The sequence below is a fragment of the Strix aluco genome, chromosome 2, assembly GCF_031877795.1.
Source record: "Strix aluco isolate bStrAlu1 chromosome 2, bStrAlu1.hap1, whole genome shotgun sequence".
In the NCBI taxonomy this organism is placed as follows: domain Eukaryota; kingdom Metazoa; phylum Chordata; class Aves; order Strigiformes; family Strigidae; genus Strix; species Strix aluco.
In genome coordinates this window covers 134422525-134442865 of record NC_133932.1, presented here as the reverse complement: position 1 = coordinate 134442865, position 20341 = coordinate 134422525, and the positions used below count along the sequence as shown (strand labels likewise).

The 20341-nt window shown below is 49.4% G+C and overlaps 2 protein-coding genes across 5 annotated transcripts in view; both read left to right on the top strand.

Annotated features, from left to right (window-relative positions):
* Positions 1-16208, top strand: part of CAPN5 (calpain 5) — a 62004-nt gene extending 45796 nt beyond the window's left edge. For 2 of the 3 annotated variants that reach the window (XM_074816447.1, XM_074816449.1), the window contains exons 4-13: positions 3846-4054; positions 4472-4664; positions 5231-5424; positions 6140-6217; positions 6759-6954; positions 7971-8093; positions 8586-8782; positions 9268-9389; positions 12428-12564; positions 12870-16208. In XM_074816447.1, the coding sequence (XP_074672548.1) occupies positions 3846-4054; positions 4472-4664; positions 5231-5424; positions 6140-6217; positions 6759-6954; positions 7971-8093; positions 8586-8782; positions 9268-9389; positions 12428-12564; positions 12870-13052 (1632 nt within the window). In that variant the 3' untranslated portion in view covers positions 13053-16208. The remainder of the gene's footprint in view (positions 1-3845; positions 4055-4471; positions 4665-5230; positions 5425-6139; positions 6218-6758; positions 6955-7970; positions 8094-8585; positions 8783-9267; positions 9390-12427; positions 12565-12869) is intronic. The other variant, XM_074816448.1, reaches the window with a different exon arrangement.
* Positions 16209-19601: 3393 nt separating this feature from the next.
* Positions 19602-20341, top strand: part of MYO7A (myosin VIIA) — a 102912-nt gene continuing 102172 nt past the window's right edge. For both annotated transcript variants that reach the window (XM_074816445.1, XM_074816444.1), the window contains exon 1: positions 19602-19671. The gene's annotated coding sequence lies outside the window, so the exon portion shown is untranslated. The remainder of the gene's footprint in view (positions 19672-20341) is intronic.

Genomic DNA, 20341 nt, shown 5'->3' with positions numbered 1-20341 from the left:
CCCCAAAAGTGTCCAAAGCCTCCAGAGATGCAGACTCCATGCCCTGCCCAGCCCAACAATAGTATATAAAATGATATGCACAAGCTAGGCCAGGCAGATAGGAGAAGGAAAGCAGAAAGATCAGATACTGACTGAAGAGGTGGTGGGAGCTTTGAGTCCTGCCCACAACCAAAGCTCAGGAACCACTGAATCACACAGCCATGCCATGGGCGTTGCCAGAGAAGTCAATGTCTTTGTTTAGACCCCAAGAAATGCTGGACTTAATGAGTAAAGATAAAAGTGGATGCACCCCTGCTTGGCCATACATGGACCTACTGTGGGCCAAACCTACTTCTAGGGTCCTGGCAGACTTTCCCATAGGACATCCCTCCTTGTACATCCCAGAGCAGAGCTCCTGACTACAAACCACACTAGACCCAATAACAGGAGCCACTACCAACATCCAAAGGGGTTTTTGCATGCCAGGTCTCACAATATGCCATTGCTACGTTGCTGGTTGCTGGGGTAGAGTTCTTGCTGCAGATACCTCACTGGGTATTGATGTACCACAGTAAATAAAAACCTAGTTAACAGGGGTCCCCTTAAGGACTGAGGCTGTGTGTGTCTTCTTCATACTCTTTCTGGAAGCTGCCCCAATCCTGCATGCAATAAAGCAGCACCCACCAATTTTCAACTCACTGTTGGTATTTTTGAGCACCTCTTTATCTCCAGTAAAAAGTAAAATGAACATTTACCTTCTTTTCTCTTGGTGTGAAAGGTTTAATAGAGCATTTAGCAGTTTTGTGTGGTTTGGGGGGGTGTGAAGCTGGGCAAAGAAGGGGAAATGATCCTCAGGTTGATCCTCCTTTCCATCAGAGCTGGGGGTGGGTGGTCAGTGGGGCGGTGTGATCTCTCTCTGCTTCAGGGAAGATGAGCCTCTTTATACCAGTCACTGAAACTCTCCCTACACAGTTTCAGCATCCTATAAAGGCTTTCAGATACAACACTCTGTCCCATCTCCCAGGGGAATTTCATCCTGGTTTGTACCATGCTTCAGTGGACTGGCACAGCTGGGTCCCTCCCTCTCCTTCCTAATCTGGAAAGTTCCCAACAGAAGAGCCCCTGCTTGGAGGAATTGGCATCTACCAATTCCTCCTTCTAATCAGGGATGTTTCTCCAGGGTCACCAGTGCCTTTCCTCTTAATTAGCCACTCTTAAAAAAAAAAATGAGAAAAGCCCTAAACCAGCTTAGGGAAGAGCCTGGTGTTTCTGGGCTCCCAATTTACCTGTCTCTGAGCCCTTTCACTGTGAATTTGTTCCACTAAAGGGTGTTACAGCTCCAGATTTTGGGAGCCCCTAAGCGAAAAGCAGCACAGTTGGATGAATGAGGAGACATGGTCTCCCCTGCCTCAGTGCCACACAATGGAGTTCAGGCCAAGACTCAGTGGGATCCTGGGATGGGTGATCCATGGCATGTTCTCCAGCATCCACTGAGGAGGAAGATGTCTGGGGAGGTTTCCTGGGAGTGGGTGGGAGCCGTGGACCTCAGTCGCATGATGATCTTCTGGAGGCATCTGGGCTCCAGCTACTGCTGGGATTTGTAGATGTGCCCCAGGTTAATCCTTCAGGTAATATGCAGCGTCAGGTCAGCATATAGCACAACAGCAGGGGTTGTGCTATATGCCTTCAAGTGTGGTGTCCTGATAGGCACTTCATCCAGAGCTGCCACGTCTCCCTTACAGCCAGGGGAGTCACAGACACCTTGGCCAGGGGGTGAAGCAACTGGAGGGATCCTTGGCGTGGGGGAATGCTGTGCTCTGGGAGGAGCTGGGGGAAGGAACCTGATCTTTGAGCTCACACCTTGCACTTGGGCAGGTTAAGGACACAGATCAGGCTCCTCTCATTTCCCCTTGGGTTGGTGTAGAGCACAACCAGTCCTTGCTCTTGGATCCTGCTCTGCATGAAGGTTGATGGCTTTTGCTACCTCCAGCGGCCAAGGGTGTTTTCAGCACTGTCCCCAAGTAAAGAGAGGATGGTGGGGACCAGTATCTCCTGCCACCACTGACAGTAACAGCAAGTCTTAGAACCAGCCAGCTGGAAGCTGTCGCTACCAGCTCTGGCTGACGAACTGCCTCTAATCAATGCCCTAATCATTTCTCAGCCAGCATTAATAGCAAGTTGATTAGCACAATGGTCCTCTATGACAATTCATTAGGATGAGCTCCAGTCAGGAGGGAATCGATGGGGACTGATGGAGGGCTGTCTGACCTTTCCTGGCACTCTCCCAGAGGGAGTCTGGGGCATGGTTGTTAGCACTCCTGGAAAACACCAACCCCTCCAAAAGCAGCTCTTTCATGGCTCTGTCTGCTCTGCTTCTATTGATCCAGACAACTCAAGAGTGCTAGTGAGCTCGCAGGACTGATGGCATCATTAATATTTCAGTGTAGGAGCAATAAAAGCCCTGGGCTGGATTGTTGCTGGTAGCTAAGGAGTTGGGGGGCTCTCCAGAGAGAAGTCCTTCTGCAGGGTTATGTCTTCGTGACAGCAGCCAAAAAAATAGCAGAAGGCTCCAGCAGCTGGACAAGGACCAAGGCACAGTGCAGGGGCTCTCACCATGGCCCTGGACTTCCTGAAGAACCTCTGCATGCAATGTAGCTGTGTCCTGTCCTATCCCTCCCCAACACTGGCAGCTGACTCCACATGACAGTGATTATTTGGTGTATTGGAACATATTTTTCCCCGTGGGCATGTTGGGGTTTTTCCTCGCTTAGGTCGTGATGCTTTGGGAGCTACTAAGTAAAAAAGAAAAGCTGTGGACAATTGGTCACATTACTACAGCTAAATCTGTCAGTACTTGTCAGCTCTCAACTACATTAACTATACATGGCCTCACAGCCCACCGTGGCCATGAAGTAAAACCATGTTGCCTTCACCTTCAACAAAAACTAAGCTGTGGTGGGGCAGTTCCTTGCTGTGTGCCTCTATGTCCTGGTTGTAAATAAAATGCAGATCCTTCTAGATGTAGCATCTGCGCATGGCTGTGCCCATTTCTGTCTCAGCTGTTGGGTGGATTTTCCATCCAAAGCAAAGCTGGTGGTGCCTGCAACCATGAAGGACTATGGACTTTGGTAGTTACCCTTCACTTGTGCCTGTCCCACTGGCAGTGCAGATGGCAGTGACACCAAACCTGTGCTCCCTCAGCCCCACAGCGGCTCTGGGGCTTCTTTCACCCCAGGCCCTCTTTTCCTTCTTTCAACTACTCACCTCCCTGTGCTTGGTCGAATGAGTATGGTAGCTCTTGACAGGGAAGAATGGAGACCTTGTGGGGATGGGGATCTCGCTTTTCCCACTTTTATTTAGCAGAGTAGATATATGCAGAGTGTCTGGTCCCTGTTTATTGCCGTCAGGTAGATGAACACTTGCTCTTGAGCCAGTCAAGTCACACAGAATGAAGTAAGAGAATCAAAGGAGGTGCCCTCTCTTAGTGGTACCCTACTGACACTAAAATGAACCAAAATGTGGTCATAAAAATAACCATCCCTGGTCAGACCAAGGACACTTCTGCTCCAATAGCCTGTCTACAGCAGTAGATGGCAGCAGATGTCCAGGGTAGAATTATAAGAAAGAGGACAAGGATCTCCTGCTACATCTTCCAAGGTGCAATGAAGTCTAAGCTATTATGGTACATGTTTATCTAGTCTACATTGGAGCAACCAGGTCCAAAATCTGGCCCTAACAGGCCGTAAGCAAGTCCATTCCCCTCATATTCTTCTTTATCTTTGATATTGTCTGTGTTATTTCCAGGATGGGAGTGAAAATCAGCAAAAACGGGAATAACCTAGGCGTATGTGCCTCCTCTCTTGCAGGTCATCCCAGACTGGAAGGAGCAGGAGTGGAATCCCGAGAAACCCGAGAGCTACGTGGGAATCTTCCACTTCCAGTTCTGGCGTTTCGGTCAGTGGCTGGACGTGGTGATAGATGACCGCCTGCCCACACTCCACAACCAGCTCATCTACTGCCACTCCAACTCCAGGAACGAGTTCTGGTGTGCCTTGGTGGAGAAAGCTTATGCCAAGTAGGTACCCAGGCAGTTGCAGGACAAACTGGGACCTGGGCACCCTGGTTTTCTGTTCATTCATCAGTTGGTTTGCACCAGTGGAAACAACAGCTTTCCTGGGGAGGAGTAGGACATATCTCAAACAGACAGAAACTGTAAGAAAAAAAACCTTCTCTAGCCTTAATTTACCCTCAAGGCAAAATATCTTCCAACTCCACATTTATTTAACACCTATCCCAGAGATTTCAAGTTCCCTTTACTTTGTCTTATGACAGCAAGAGTGCTGCAAGCAGCGTCTTATTTTTTTACCCTAGTTTGCTGTCCTCACCCACTGAAAGTTTTATTAAAAATTAGCCCAGGCTGCCCCAGGAACTGTCCTAGACCCCTTAAAATGTTAAGCCAGTGTTTCTATGCCAACCCTGTACCCTCTTCCAGGTTGTCAGGCTGTTATGAGGCCCTGGATGGAGGCAACACAGCTGATGCCCTGGTAGACTTTACTGGTGGGGTCTCTGAACCTATTGACCTGACCGAAGGGGACTACATTGCTGATGAAGCCAAGCGAAACCTCCTCTTCGAGCGCGTGTTGAAGGTGCACAGCCGGGGAGGCCTCATCAGCTGCTCCATCAAAGTAAGCAATGTTACCTGTATAGTCACGGTCTCATGGGAATAGGCATTTTAGAATGCAGTTGTCTCACGCTGTCGGAGACCTTTAAATTAGATCAGATGAATTATGGCCAAGGGTTTCTGCTTCTTGTGATGGCAAAAGGAGTCAAGCCTAGATATCAGCCCTCTTTATTCCTCTTTACTATGTCCAAGAGCCCAGATTCACCCCACCACTGTTTAAATGTTAGGAGAGGATTCACTTCCAGAGAAGGGCATTTTGGTGTCTGAATGTGGACATGTCTACGAACCCTGAGTGCCAGACCTCCCATTATAACCAGTGGAATGAGCTTTATTGGTTGACAGTATGGGAGCTCAGAGACCTCATGCAGCAGATGAAGACCAGGAAGGATCTAGCACTTAAAATAGCATCTGATACATCTGCCAAGGCAACTGGCACTATCCATGAGCATTGGTGCTCTTCTTTTTGGCTCAGAGAAACCTGCAGAGAAATCTGAGCTCCTATTTTTCCCAGTCCCTGCAACGACAGTCACATCCTCCTGGTACAAGCACTGTCCATGTCCCCCTGCCCAGGCCACATCAGCAGCTGACATGGAGGCCCGCCTGGACTGCGGACTGGTGAAGGGCCACGCGTACGCAGTGACGGACGTGCGGAAGGTCCGCCTGGGCCATGGCCTGCTGTCCTTCTTCAAGTCAGAGAAACTGGACATGATCCGCATGCGCAACCCCTGGGGAGAGCGGGAGTGGAACGGCCCTTGGAGTGACACGTGAGTTAGGAGGGGCAGCCAGCAGCACCTTTTTTGGAGGGAAAAGCTGGGTTGGAGCAAGCTTTGAGACATGAGACAATTTGACTACATCCATACCTGTAGGATAACATTATATGGGCAGTTTTGGGATGCTGCTTCAACACATGTCCTAAACCTATTTCATTCCTTGCCCTGGGGTCCCTGGAGGTCAACAGGAGGGTGGCTGAGCTTGGAAGACCTTCTTATTAAGGCTCTGGTGGGTGTTGTGGTGAAATTGCCAGGATGTTCACACTAGTGCAGGATGATTATAGTTCACCTTTCTGCTCCCAGTCTTGTTCCAGCAAAAATAGCATCCAACAGAATCAACCTCTACCACTACTGACTGCTGTGGTGTCTATGGATGGGATGAGGAACCGAGAGCTGGTGAAACCAGAGCCTTTGGCTGCAGTCCATTTTGTTATCTTCACCGATAGGGTTTTGAATGTACTGGCCAAACAAAATCTTGCCAAGTTGGATTGAGCTCCACTGGTCAGGAAGGAAGTTGAATCTCCAAGTCATGCTGTACTCCCCCCATGTCTGGAAGATGAGCTAACCAGAGCAGTGTGGGGACTGTTTGCATGGCTGGAGCTTTATACAGGCCTTGTGCCCCTGACAGATCCTGCCGAGGCCAGGTAGCCCCTTGAATTCTCATGTGTCCCCTTGCCCTCACAGTAATGATCCTGTACTCTTCCCACAGCTCTGAGGAATGGCAGAAAGTGAGTAAAAGTGAGAGAGAGAAGATGGGGATGACGGTAGAAGACGACGGAGAGTTCTGGTGAGTCCCTCCTGGGGTTGTCACCACAGGCCATGCCCACAGAGTCCTCCCACCCCATGAAGCATGTGAGTCATTTCCATGCATACAACTATCCAGAGCAAACAGCCTTCCAAGCCCTAGGATCTTTAGTGAAGCCTCCTCCTTGAGCCCATGGGTATTAACTTGGAATGGCCATGACCCTAGGATTGCAAGCTGCTCTGTATCACACTAGGTCCAAACTATTTCACCAGGGTACTGGGAACCTGTTATGAATGTGCTGAACTTAACAGCCTCACCAGGTATGTTTCAATACATCCGTGTGTGGAGGAAGGGCCACTACCCTGCTCCTCACACTCCAAAACACATAGCTCTATTGTTTAAACTGCAGAAGAAGTATTTACTGCATGCATGGAGGAAGGTACCTCCATCTCTTTTGTTATTCAGCAGCCATCAGAGGCTACCCACGCACAGTTTCTAACAGGTGATGAAGAAAATCCCTGCAGCATACTGTTCAGGGGAATGAAGCAGCATAACGAGGCTCTGTCGTCCTTTCCTAACTTAGGATGACCTTCGAAGATTTCTGCAAATACTTCACGGACATCATCAAGTGCCGTCTCATCAACACATCCTACCTGAGCATCCACAAGACCTGGGAGGAGGCAGTGCTACATGGGGCATGGACCAGAAACAATGACCCCTTGAAGAACCGCTGTGGAGGCTGTATCAACCACAAGGACACCTTTTTGCAGAACCCCCAGGTGAGTCATGGAACAGAGGACCTTCTGGAGCCTTCCCATGTGCTTGCACATGTTTAAATCTCCTATAGGGACCTAGAAGGCCAAAATGGCTGCCAGACCTCTAGTAGATTAAATGTGCTCACAGCCATTCTTTGGCTGACATATGTGCTCACAACCATTCCTGGCACAGCATGACCAGTATCCAGGCCAACTCTGTTAACCTTATCCCTCTTATCAGGGAGACTGCATCCAAGTGCCTGGTGTAGAGCATCTTGGCACAAGTAAACAGCAAACTGCACCACAGGGTAGCAGTGTTAGCTGGTGCCAGTCAAACAGGGCCAGGAACCATTTCTAACAATTTGCATGTCTGAACGATCAAATTCCAGTTCTTTGCCCAGACCTTGGCACTGTTAAATTTACCAGGACAGGTGTAGTCTATAGGGCCATTTCCTTCTAGCTTGGCCTTCAGAAAAGGCCCTGCTCTGAAGTTCATCTCCTGGAACAAGTGTTTCTGTCCTATCCTGCTCTGAACTGGGATTCTCAGGAACATGAGACAAGTTCTTGTGAGTCCTTCATCTAAGAAGTAGATGAAGGATGGTCTGGTCCGACAATTCAGAAATTGTCATCAGGGTTGTTTCCTGCTTCCAGCTCTTCGTTAGCCTTCATCTTAGGTCTCTGTGAACATCAGTTTCTCCTTCCATGCCTTGTAGGAGGACTTGTGGCAGACTGCAAGGGGTGAAAGTCTCTGGTATGAGACTGCATCTAGATTCCTTGGATTCTGCTGAGCAATTCAAAGACTGGATTTCCCAGTCTCTCTCTAAGATGAGCCAAAAAGGTCTCTGGCTTGGCAAGATGATACCAGTTCCCAAGAGGAGTAGCTACAGGCTCTCAATGCTGGTACTGAAACCAGACTGTCCCTGCAGTGAGGTGAATGAGGAGAAGCTGAGGTTCACTCTACTGTGTGTCCACCCCCACCCATGCCCAGTGATCCTGTCTTTGTAGAATTCCTTTCCTTACTTTCCTCCCTTTGCTTCTAGTATGTGTTTGATGTGAAGAAAGCAGAAGATGAAGTGCTGATCTCCATCCAACAGAAGCCAAAAAGGACCAGTCGCAAAGAGGGCAAAGGAGAGAACTTGGCCATAGGCTTTGATATCCATAAGGTAGATCGTGCATGTTGGCCTGGATACCCCCATAAATTTGTTAGTGGTGGAGTGGTACATCAGTCCTGTGTGACCATTGGTATTGTTCATTTAAGCACCTCAGGGGTGCCTTCAGCCTGCCCCCCTCTAGAGATGATGAGAGATTTCAGAGGTGAACAGTGGCAGCATGGACAAGTTCTCCTTGCTAAAAGCACTGGTTAGTCTGTTATCTCCACATGTTGAAATACATTAGACTGATCCTTATGTGTTGCTTGCTGGGCCCATAGTGTCACGCTGGGATGCAAGGGACAACAAGTCCGCGAGCCAACAGAGTTGGGAGAGCCACATCCACACTTGTTTTCCATCCAGCCCAGTTGGGACCATTTTGCTAGTTCTCTTAACTCCAGCTCTCCCAGCACTGTGGGGTCAGTCCTTGCAGTCTGGCCCCCCAAGGTGGATACCAATACACTGTCCGTCAGTGCTGCTGACCATGCTGCTGTGGTCTCTGCCCAGGTGGAGCTCAACAGGAACTACCGGATGCACACCCTGCAGCAGAAGGTGGCCAGCTCCATTTACATCAACTCCCGCAGCGTCTTCCTGAGGACGGACCTGAAGGAAGGCCGCTATGTCATCATCCCCACCACTTTTGACCCTGGTCATGTAGGCGAGTTCCTTCTCAGGATTTTCACAGATGTGCCTTCGGATTGCCGGTAAGAAGCAACAGCAGGGATGGGGAGGAGCTGGCTATTTGGAGAAAACCCTGTGCTTTTGAGATCACAGAATCGTCTAGGTTGGAAAAGACCTTGAAGATCATCCAGTCCAACCATCAACCTAACATTGACAGTTCCCAACTACACCATATCCCTAGGATGAGGTACCATATCCCTAAGAGGTGGTTTTCCTGATTGGAATTGGTCATAGCCTTGCCTGGAGCTGGCATCTGACTTCCTTTGAAGGGTGACCAAGAGATAGGGCGTCTTTACAGGTCTCACCACAGACATGCAGAGAAGCTCCCACTCTGCTTCTAAGCATGACATGGGAGAGCATCCCAAACCCAGGCTGAGGAGATTGGAGTGGGGAGCAGAGTCTGACAGGGGACAGTGCGTGGTCCTTCCATCCTAGTAGAGCAAACTCTCTGGCCTCCACATGGGGTAAGGCTGGGCACCTCTCAAAGCCCACATGTCTTTCCTTGCAGAGAGCTGATGCTGGATGAGCCAGCACACACCTGCTGGAGTGGGATGTGTGGTTACCCACAAGTGGTATCCCAGATCCATGTCCTTGCCGCAGCCGGGCTCAAGAATCAGGACTCACAAGGAGGTACTGGTCTTTCTCTGCCTGTTGTCTAGTCCTGGAGAAGTTGGGAGGGTTGTTTCAGTGGGAAGAGAGGGAGGTGGTTTCATGAGGTGGGAGGTTGCTGGGATTTATTATGTCCTCAGATAATTTTTTCAGTGAACATGACTGATTCAGACACCAGAGGAGGAGAAAGTCCATGGAGAATCAAACTCACTTCTTGCTGTGGACATGATCTGGGAGCTGTTATATTTAGGCTGTTGTCTAAGATCCTCAGAAGATCCTCCCAAAACTTCCCCAAAGCCCTTAGCAGTGGTCCTGTAACAATCCAGACTTTCTTCCTGGCTATGAACAGCTGTAAAAGTCAGGAATTGTATGTAAAGGCTTTTTTTAGGAAGAACAGAGAAGCAATGGAACAGGCTGATTGATGTGTTGTAGTGTTCATCACCAGAGGCTGGATAAATGTCTATCAGTAGAGAGTAGGTCAAATTTAGCTCATTTTGGGATAGTGTGGATCAAGAGTCTCTCCCTCTATTTCCTGTAAGTCCTACTCCACACTTGGCTCCTAGGAGCCCTCTGAGATGACCTGAGCCACCACCAACACAGTGCACCATGTTTCTGCCTCCTTAGTCCTACCAAGGTTCATTGTCGTGGTCCTACCATGCTCTGATGCAGTTTTGACATCCAACACTTCTCTTGAATGAAAGACAGCAGCAGCACCATGCCTCACCATGTCCTGCAGCCACACAGAAGCTCATAGCAATAGCCCCATGTTCAGTCCTTCTGGGGCATCTGGACCAAGAAACCAAGGGGTAGTGATGACTTGTGCTGGGAGATCGTTGAAGTTGTCTTCAGACAACTTCTAGAGGTTGCGATTAGAGAAGCAAATGCCTTTCCACCATGGGAACAGACCAGATTCTAGTCGTTTTCCTCCATTTCCTGAGTCAAGGACGTGTTGAATGTGTCAAAATAAAAGTATAAAAATTGAAAGCTTAAAATTTAAAAAATCTCAATAAAAAACTTTTTTTTTTTTTTCTTCACCCAAGCATTATTGTCAGGGATGCATATCACTAGAGGCCTGCAATTAATAAGCAGGATTCTTCCTTAGGGCAAGGACTAGTCCAATTTGCTTATTTATCACATGCCACAAAGGGAGTCTTTCTATCCTGTCTGCTGTTTGGGGAGGGAATTCTACCCTAGGTAGGCTGTTTTCTCTTGGGTTACTCGCATAGCTCAGTGTATCTGTAGCAACACAGGGAAATCTGTAGCCAAAAGTCTCTGATCTGTTCACAGAAACAAGGAGATTTATCTTTTCTTCAGACAAGGGTACATGTGGATTCTGGAGCCATAAAACATTTTTTTCAGCAAGAGACCCTTGGGAAGGGTTTTTTTCCAGCTGTTTTCCAGCTGTTCAGCTCCCACCACCAACAGTCTGCATGTTTGGTGCTTTCCAGTGCAATGGCATCTTTTGTGTCTTCCAGCCCAGGCCCTCCACACTGCTTTGGAAATAGTGATTTACAGACAGGAATTGGCTCCAGCTGATGGAATATGAGGATTTAATGGGACATCCCAAAAGACAAGTCTAGTTTGGAAAAACAGCTGTGAAATCCAGCAGCTGTGTCTCACCAGGGGAGCCAGGTCCTTGCAAACAGAAAGCTAGTGAGGAGGTGGTCTGGCAATCAAAGATGTGGTTCTTAAATCCCTGGCCTTCAGAAAGGGGTGGTTTGTTCCTCCTCATTTTCACATTTCCCTTGGACAAGAAAACTCATCCACCTGGTCTGTGTTTCCATCACAGCCGCTAAAGCTTACGGTAAAAAAATGCATTTTGGCAGTTAAATTCCATAGCAATAGCTCATTCTCTACTGAAATTCCCAAAACAAGCATTTGTTTCCTAAGAGGAAAATGTTCACTAATGAGGGACTCTTCCCCTCTCCTGGAAGCTCAGGTACTGTCCAGCTGTGAGCTGGTAGTCTGTGAACTTGGTAATTTTACTCTCCATCTTTGCAGCCTGTTTGTTCCCCATGACTGTCTTGTTCCAGCTGGGATATTGCAATAACTTTCTTTTCCCACTTTCTCCTCCCCTTCCCACTCATTTCCCCTGGTTGCCCCTCAATGCCCAATCTTTCTCTTCCCCATGTCTCTCACTGCCACCAATGATCCTTTTTGACATTTTGATCTTCTCCGTGAATTCTTGCCCACAGCAAAGACTCTAAGAACCATCTTCACCTCTTTAAAAGCCTTTTAATATATTTCCATCCTAAGGCTCCCCATTCATTGGTTGCTCACCAAACCTTCTTAGTGCCCAAATGGTCTCATTTTTGGATCTCATAACTTAACATATCTTAACCCTTAATTTTGGCTCAGTGTTGTGCCGTCTCTCATCACCTTGACCACCCAACATTTTTCTTATCCCAACATTAGTTGTTATACTGACAGCCCCTGCAATGTTGAGTCTCACTGAGTCTAGGAGGAAGATGTGCCAGTGATTTGTGCATGGGGGTGAAACGCACAGTCCCTGCTGAGGTAGCTAGTTATCACCTTAAAATAAAACTAAGGTTAGCCTGGCTTGGGAGTATATGAGCTGCAGAGGAAGCAAGTGGGTTTTTGCAGCCTGAAGGCACTTGCCTTCTTGGTGTTTCCTTATGTGAAACAATCTGTGAGCCTGTTTCTCTTCTCCATGGCTTTATTTCTGCCTGCCTTCAGCAGAGCAAATCCTGAAAGGAGAGTTGAACAAGGTGGTGTCTTCTGTGAAAGATTTATCCCAAAGCTCAGGAGAATTTGGAGTGGTGAAGGAGTCTTTATGTAGAATATGGGGTCAAGGAAGAGGCAGCCATTTCATAGCAGTCCATCACTACCTGCTGCCCAGGGACAATGTCACGTAACAGAAGCAAGCCTGAGCCCAACAGCTGAGCTTCACCTCATCTCTGGGTGTGATGAACTCTTTGGTGGAAATTCATCTCCTCTGGTGGGGTATAGAGGAAAAGTGCTGCATGACACCCCTGGGAAAGGGCTCTGAGGAATTACAGGAGCTACAACAAAGCAAAAATTCCCTTTTCTCTCCCCAGGAGCTGACCCTTATGTGATCATGAAGTGTGAAGGGCAAAAAGTTCGCTCTCCAGTGAAGAAGAACACAGTGTCTCCAGAGTTTGATGTGAAAGGGCTCTTCTACCGCAAGAAGCCAGGACAACCCATCATTGTTCAGGTAACCAGCAGGCTGAGGGATGGAGACCCTCTCTCATTTGAACCCCTCCACCTGCCCTCTCCTCACACTGTCCACAGCGAGTCTGTGCCCCCAGGCTGAGCATCATCAGTTCACGCAGCTCAACCTCTCAGCACCGCAGCTGAGCTGTGAATGCACGTCCTTCACCCCTCTCAGTTACAGAGAAAATCCCCCACACCTTGACCGGCTCCACAGCTCCAGCTGAGAGCAGGTCCCCAATAACGCCTTCTCCTCTCCAGCGCTGCATCCTTCAAGGAACTGCCCTCCTGTCTGTTTTGTTTCCCCAGATCTGGAACCACAACTTAATAAGTGACGAGTTCTTGGGCCAAGTGGTGCTCACGGGGGATCCTGGTGACCGGCAGTCAGTGCACACGCTGCACCTCCAGGACAAGGGGAACAGGAGATCAAACGATCTCTCTGGAACCATCGCTGTGAAGCTGCTCAGCAGTAACATCCTCACCAACGTCTAAATACTCAAGGACTCTTCTGGTGCCACATATGTGTATATAAACATGCACGCATACATATGTATATATATATATACACACACACAGAGCCTACTTACCATCTGCAAAGTCTATATGAACTATGCATGCATTCCACTGAAAGGAGCCAATCTTGTGTTTTCAATGTTAAAAAATGGTGCCTTTTTGGGGAACCGCAACGATCCTTCTGCTGGCATCCTCTGCAGCCCCCATCGCCTCCGTGTGCCCTGTGGGATTGCTGCGAGCACACTGTGTGTCCTGACAGCCAGAGCACAATGCCCTGATGCTGTTTGTTTACACGGGCTGGCACACATGTGCCACCACGCACATGTGTGGCCTCTGCAGTCCCACCAGCCGCTTCAATGCATCTTCGATGTTTCTGCTTGGTTTTAGAGTAGTGTGTGTGAAGTCGTCTCCTGTGAAACTGCCATTTAATCGCTTCTCTGTGGAGGCACCTCAGCAAAGAAGAAGTGGAAAAATAGATTGGGGCCTTTTGGATGTTTTCTGGGTATGGGTTTGCATACTGCAACTAGAAGGAAAATGCACCAAGGCAGTCCCAAATCCCGAATCCACAGGGGCAACAAGACTAATGGCTGCATCATTTTAGCAGTGAGCTCTCTCCCCCTGAATCTTGTTCAACCCCATGCAACTGTGAAGGATATGAAGATGCCAACAACCGTAGTGGGACAACTGTTCTCTGGGGTCAAGTTTTTGAATTGGTCTGGACTCAGCCCCTGCATGTGCCTCTTGAACTGCCGTGGTGCCTGCTGTCTCCATGTCTTCATGCAGTCCCCATTCCAAGAGCTCACCCCAGTAGCTGGGGTGGGTTGTCTGCTGGGGCCCTTCAGTGTTTAGATAAGAGGAGATCAGTTCCTCTGAAGGCCAAAGCATCAGGTCCAAGGGATGAGGAGCTTTGCTCAATAGGCTTCATCTTTACTGCTGCATACAGTGCATCATTTCTCAGTGCCTCGCTTTCCCAAATTCTTTTAAAAAATAGTGGGATTTTAGCTTGTGCTAGAGGAGAAAAGAGGAGCACTGCTCCCAGTGCAGCCTGAAAATGCTGGGAATATATAATTCATACCAGTGTTCATCCTTCACCTTTAATTTCCAGTCTACTGGCCTGGAGGATGAGTTGCACAGTGCTGGAGGCAGTCTCACAAGCACAACCCAAACACATCCTTGGGGCCATGTCTAGGGCCATGCTCTGCCCCTGTTTGCCATGAAGACTGGGTTTATCTGCCTTATTCCACTGGGTGGCAGAATCCGGCTTCTTATAAACCATCCCAGATAAGCCAAACAACAAACCCTTGTCTGGCCTTTCAGCAGCTGATCAGGGCAGGTTTCAAAACATTTTTTCTCCTGTTGTTTAGGTGGTTGGTTTTTTTTTTTTATTCACGTGCCTTTAAAAATAGTGCAAGTTAAGGGATTTTTCTGTCAGATTTTCTAACAAGCAAATCTTTTGCAGTCACCTGCATGCAAGTGGAAATGAATACATATGATGTAATCTTGGTAAATTTTGGCCTGAGCAGAGTCCTCTGCCTGCAAGGACAAGTGAAGAGGAAAGCCTTCTTTTGCCATAGTAAGTAGGGTTTCTGCTTGTTCTACTAGATGCCCATGTTTATGCTGCAAGTCTGTTTTTTTTTTTAAAGTCCCTAAAGATCTGCAAAGTCTGTAATGTGCGAAGATGTTCCCCTAAGTCACATTACATGCCAGCTCAATTCTTGGTGCGTCCAGAAGCGTACGGTACAACTTCATCGATTTTTGGAGGCTGTTTTTCCCTTTTCCTCATCTTCAGAATTTACCTGTAGTTGTGAACGGTTTTTCACCAAATTACTTATTTTCTTAGGCCTTTTTTTGCAGGACTTAGAGACAAGCAGTGGCCCACAAGATGCTCTTTCCACATCTCAATTATTCCTGGCCTGCACTGGGCACCCTCCAGCTCCTGGTACCATCACTGGGACCTAGTTCAGTATCTTGCAGAATTGGCTCAAATGCTCCTAGTTTGTTAAAGTGACATTTTGACCCCCAAGGTCAAAGCAAATCCTTGAATTTGGGCAGGCCAATTCAGAGATATTTTGATTTTATTCTCGGTTTGTCCATGGGACTCATCACTGAAAATAAATGAAAGCAGCACTGCGGGGCTAGAAGGCATGATTTAATTCTTAGGAGAAGATCTCGCAGGCTCATGTTCAGAGTGGTATGTGAGAGGGACTGTGATGCCCAAAGATACCTCACCTGGCAGGGAGGAGAGCTATTTAGCTAAGGGAGAACATCACAGGAGCTTTGCACCATCATCATCAGATGGGGTTAGCCAGCCTGCCTGCATTAGCCTTGTTTTCTCAGGAAATCAGGCTACTGATAGCTTCAGGATACAAGAGCCATTTGGCCAGGAGTGCCCTGACATGTGCCAAACTTCACCGTGATCCCCAAGGAACGGCGCTGGAGCTTGCCAAGGAGTAGCGGTGCCCTGGTACTCATGGGCAGCCTCCTTCCTTCCTACAGAGAATCAAGCCATAAAGAGAGGAAAGACAGCTTTTTAACAGCTTCTTCTTCCAAAAAAAAAAAATAAAAAAATTCATCACACTATATCAGGACCAAAATGTCTTAATGTCAGTAATATTTGTCCTTTCTTTTTCAAAAACTTTTGAAAACTTAGAGCAGAAGCCTTCTGCCCCCTACATTTCCAATGGAATAACAAAAATTACCTTTGTTCCTTTTTTTTTTTTTTTCCGGTCTTGCCTGTAGAGCAGATAAGGGAGGGCAATTATTGAAATGCCATTCCTAATGTTGATGCCTTTTGTCTTTGATTGAAATAAACAGAAATATTCAGAATTTTTTGTCTGAGGGGAGGGCAGGTCTGCTAAGCACTTTGCAGTCCCTCTCAGGTGGTGTATGACATGTCTCTGATTTATTTTCCATTTCTTTTGTTAATCATTTCAATGGTCGCAAGTAACCTGCCGTTACACTCTGTGAAATCCATTTCTTTTTGACATCTACATGTTAAAACAGGCTATGACTTGACTTCATCTCCAAAGGCACTGATGTGTCATGCTGCACAAGATCAGAGAGTGGTCCAAACAGAAAGCCAACATTGTACAGCTGTAAACCTCCTATAAATAAATTGTGTATATTTTATTCAGACTCCCTGCCTTTAAACTGCTGTGTTCTTCCAGAATGCTTTTGGTGGGCACAAGGTGGCTCTGCAGAGCCTTTTTAATTTGCTTGATTCACTAAACTCTATTCAAATTGTTTTCTCTGCAGACTTTGAGACTGAGACAAGGCAATCTGCATGAAGGTTTCATGCAAGGTTACACTCATGTTCACTGGGAAAAGCCACAGAGGGGAAGGGTAACCTCCTCCTGCTGTAAAACCTTTACATCCTATGCCCCAGAGTCACCACAATGCAGGGGACTTGGTTTTTTGAGCCTCACCTAGCTCAGAAGAAGCTCTGCAGATTGCTAAAAATTTTTTTTAAAAATAATTATGAGCAAAGCAGCAAGAGGATGTGATTTCTGGATGGCCTTCCCTCAAAGAACAAACATGCAGGTTGCACGTTGGGAGCCTTTGAAAAACAAAAAGCCAGTCCCTGCCCACGGGAGTCTCCAGTCTTGCTGCTGTAACACACAGTCCCAAGGGTCTTGCTCCCATCTCAGATTCCAGCCCCCAGCTCCATCACCTGCCTGTGCTCGAGTTCTTTGTAGCATGGAGGAGCTGTGCCCTTCTGCAGCCCATCCTCAAGAGCCTGGAGGAAGCATCTGGAAAAAGCCTTCTTATTGTGGGGTGAAGGCACGCATCCAGATCATCCTGCTCCTGGGATCATCCCCCGGGACAAAGTGTGTCACCAAACCCTAGATAGAGAAAGGGGCATCCTACTCCTCTGCCTCCACCACTGAAACAGCTTGCAAGGACTGTTCTTCAGGGGGGAGCCTCACAAACATCTCAACCTCCTAAACATCCTAATATGATCCTGAAGGATGTCCTGAGCAGCAGACAGGGCTGATGCACCTATGGGGCTGTGGTACTTGTTGCTGGATATAGCACAAGTGCTCTGGTGTAGACCAGGTGGCTTTACTGAGTCTTGCTTTGTACACATTCAGAAAAAGGGTCTATGCAAGCCTGGATAAGCCACAGATCATCCTGTAGGCATGGAGGTCCTGCTTCCCCACCAGCACCCACATCTCAGTTTTGCTGGTACCAGGGCAGTGGGCTTGAAAGTGGAGGCTGCTTTGCCTGTCCTTGTGCTGGTGGTGCACCCCGACATGTGGGCTGGCAGCGTGGGCAGGGACGCTGGAATTGGTGTGGGACTCCAGCTCATCAGTGTGGAGATGTGAGGAGCTCGGTGCTCATTCAGAGACCAGCAGCAGGTAGTAGAATGGTGCACAGCTCCAGGCAGGATCCAGCCCAGGCTCCCCAAGGGTCCTGCAGCATCTCCTCATCCCTCCAGTGCTGCCATCTGTCAGGGATTTCTGCTCACTCACAAACTGACTAAACCAACACTTCAGAGTCTCCTTTTGACCTGCAACAGCATCTTCATGGAGGAACAGACATCCTACCATGGTTACAAGGTGAGGCTGGAATATTTCTCCTTGGTGTTGGGTTCCCTACAGGCTGCAGCTTCCCACCCTAATGCCTGTATACATTCCCCCCATATGGATATGAGCTTCCTGCTGCTCAAAAGGACCAGGGATTACTAGCAAGAAGGGCTACAGAGGTAGCAGGGCTTTCAGCAAGGGGATGGGTTCATTGCCTCAGAGCTGCTCAGGTGATACCACATCTGTGGCCAATGTCCCAGGTGTTAAATACCAAGGGATTAGCCTGTGACCCACAGCCGTGATGGTCTGCTGAGCAGGAGGCATCCAAAGGCTCTTTGCGCTCTTCAAATCCCAATTCCAAAGCCAGTGATGCAGGCAGAGGAGCATGTCAGCCCTCGTGTCCCTGGCAGAGCCTCCCTTGCTGCCTTCCCACACACCCATGGGACACGCTGGGCACAAGAAAGGGCTGCCCGAGGCTGGACCCTTTCCAGGTACATCAGATGCGGTCCCGAGCGAAGCAATTCCCGGGCACAGCCAATATCTGCCCTCACATCCACACAAACCACATTGGCACAGTGAGTAGGGCTTCAGTGAAACTTGGCATGGCCCCAGGTGGTCATAAATCATCTCTCTTGAGCTTAAAGTCAACTGAGTCTTTTCATAGCTGGTTCCCACGAGAGGGCTGGGTGGCCATGGGGAGTTTCGAAGGGCTGAGGAAGGCACGGGGTGGCCATGACGTGACTTCTCCCACATTTGGGCAGAATTCCTGGTACGGCTTTGAAGGAAGGAGGCTCCCTCTTATTACTTCTGCAGTATCACCAAAAAAACTAAGCCGTCCTGGTCCCCAGGAGGGGTTCAGGCCCCCTCATCCAAAGCAGAGCTTAGAAACACCTTGTGTGATAAAACTGCAAATAAAAATGCATGTTTTGCACCATTCACTAGCTAAAATGCCATGCTTTACACCTAAGTAAGAAACCTCAGTGATGTTTCACAGCATAACTAAAAGCCAACCCCACCTTTCTCATCAGGAAGGAGAGAAGACGCTAGCCCAGATTTGGGCAGGGAGTCACCAGGTCAGAGTTAAGCTCCTAGGCACAACCTCAGCTCTGAGTTTCCTGGTCCTCAAGCATTTCTCTCTCCCACTTTCCACATTTATAAGTGCAGGCTGGTGCATTCAAACCAGAATGCCTGTCAGCTCCTGGCCCCATCCCACAGGACTGCAATATCATCCCTTGCACAGCTCGGAGACCTCTTTGCATGGGGCAGAGGGATCCTCCCAGCTATCCCCCAACATCAGAAGGGCACGGACCTGCTCGAGCGGGGCCAGAGGAGGCCACGAAGATGCTCGGGGGGCTGGAGCACCCCCCTGTGAGGACAGGCTGGGAGAGTTGGGGGGGTTCAGCTGGAGAAGAGAAGGCTCTGGGGAGACCTTAGAGCGGCCTCTCAGTACTTAAAGGGGCTACAGGAAAGGGGGGAGGGACTCTTGATCAGGGAGGTAGGGATAGGACAAGGGGTAACATTTGAAACTAAAAGAGGGCAGATTTAGATTAGATGTAAGGAAGAAATTCTTCCCTGTGAGGGTGGTGAGGCCCTGGCACAGGTTGCCCAGAGAAGCTGTGGCTGCCCCCTCCCTGGAAGGGTTCAAGGCCAGGTTGGACGGGGCTTTGGGCAACCTGGGCTAGTGGAAGGTGGCCCTGCCCATGGCGGGGGGGTTGGAACTGCATGATCTTTAAAGTCCCTTCCACTCCAAATCTTTCTGTGATTCTATGACTTGAAAACGCAGCTTAACTGGTAGCAGGGCTCTTCACAGGTACCACGGTCTGGGGCAGACCCAGGGATGCAGGAGGATGCATCTTTGGGTTGTGGGGATGCGGGGGGAGCGCGGCACTGGCGGTGTCCGCGGGCTGGAGGTATCACCCCCCCCTCCCCCCCAGGGGCTGGCTGTATCCCGGCTCCTCCCCCGTTAAGAGGCTCAGCGGCGGGCAGGGCAGGCGCTGCCCTCGCTCGGTGCCGGAGGCAGCGCGGCTCCGCGCCGGGCACCAGCGCCCCGGCCCCGGCCATGCCCCGCTAAGGTAAGGCTGAGGGGGGGTGGCAGGCTGCCCCCCGGGTGGGGGGGGAGGAGGACCATGCTGAAGGCTAGGGTGCGATGGGGATGCGATGGGGGGCGGTGGGGTGCGGCGGTTGCAGTGGGGTGGGATGGAGCGGGGGCCCCCCCCGCAGGGTTTGCGTGGCAGCGAGCCCGCTCCAGCCTCCGGATCAAACCTGGGGAAGGGGCTGGGCTCGATGGGAGGTGGCGGGGGGAGCCGACATGACCGCAGACCTGCCAGAAATGCCCAGCAGCCCCGAGCCAGCTCGGCCCCTGCAGCACGGATTAGTGTCTCGGTAATTTCTAGCTGCTGCTTAATTTAGCTTGGGTCAGCTCGCAGTGAGCTGGGATGGGGGTCATTTCCCTCCTGTGCTGCGCTATGCAGCCCCCCACCCCTTTGCTCCACAGCCCTTTCATATTGAGGGATACGTCTGGAATTACGTGCTTAGGGATGGGGAGAGGCTGTTTGTTGGGGATGTGCCTGCTGCACGGACCCTTTGGCAGTGGCACAAGACCCCCGGTGTCCCCCCAGTCCCATCGGTCCCGGGACCACCTCACCCTCTCCCTGCTCTGACCCAGCTCCAAACGCACCACCCGGGCAGCTAAAGCACAACCTGCTCAGCAGGAGTTTCCCCTGGTTGCAGGGTAACACAGCT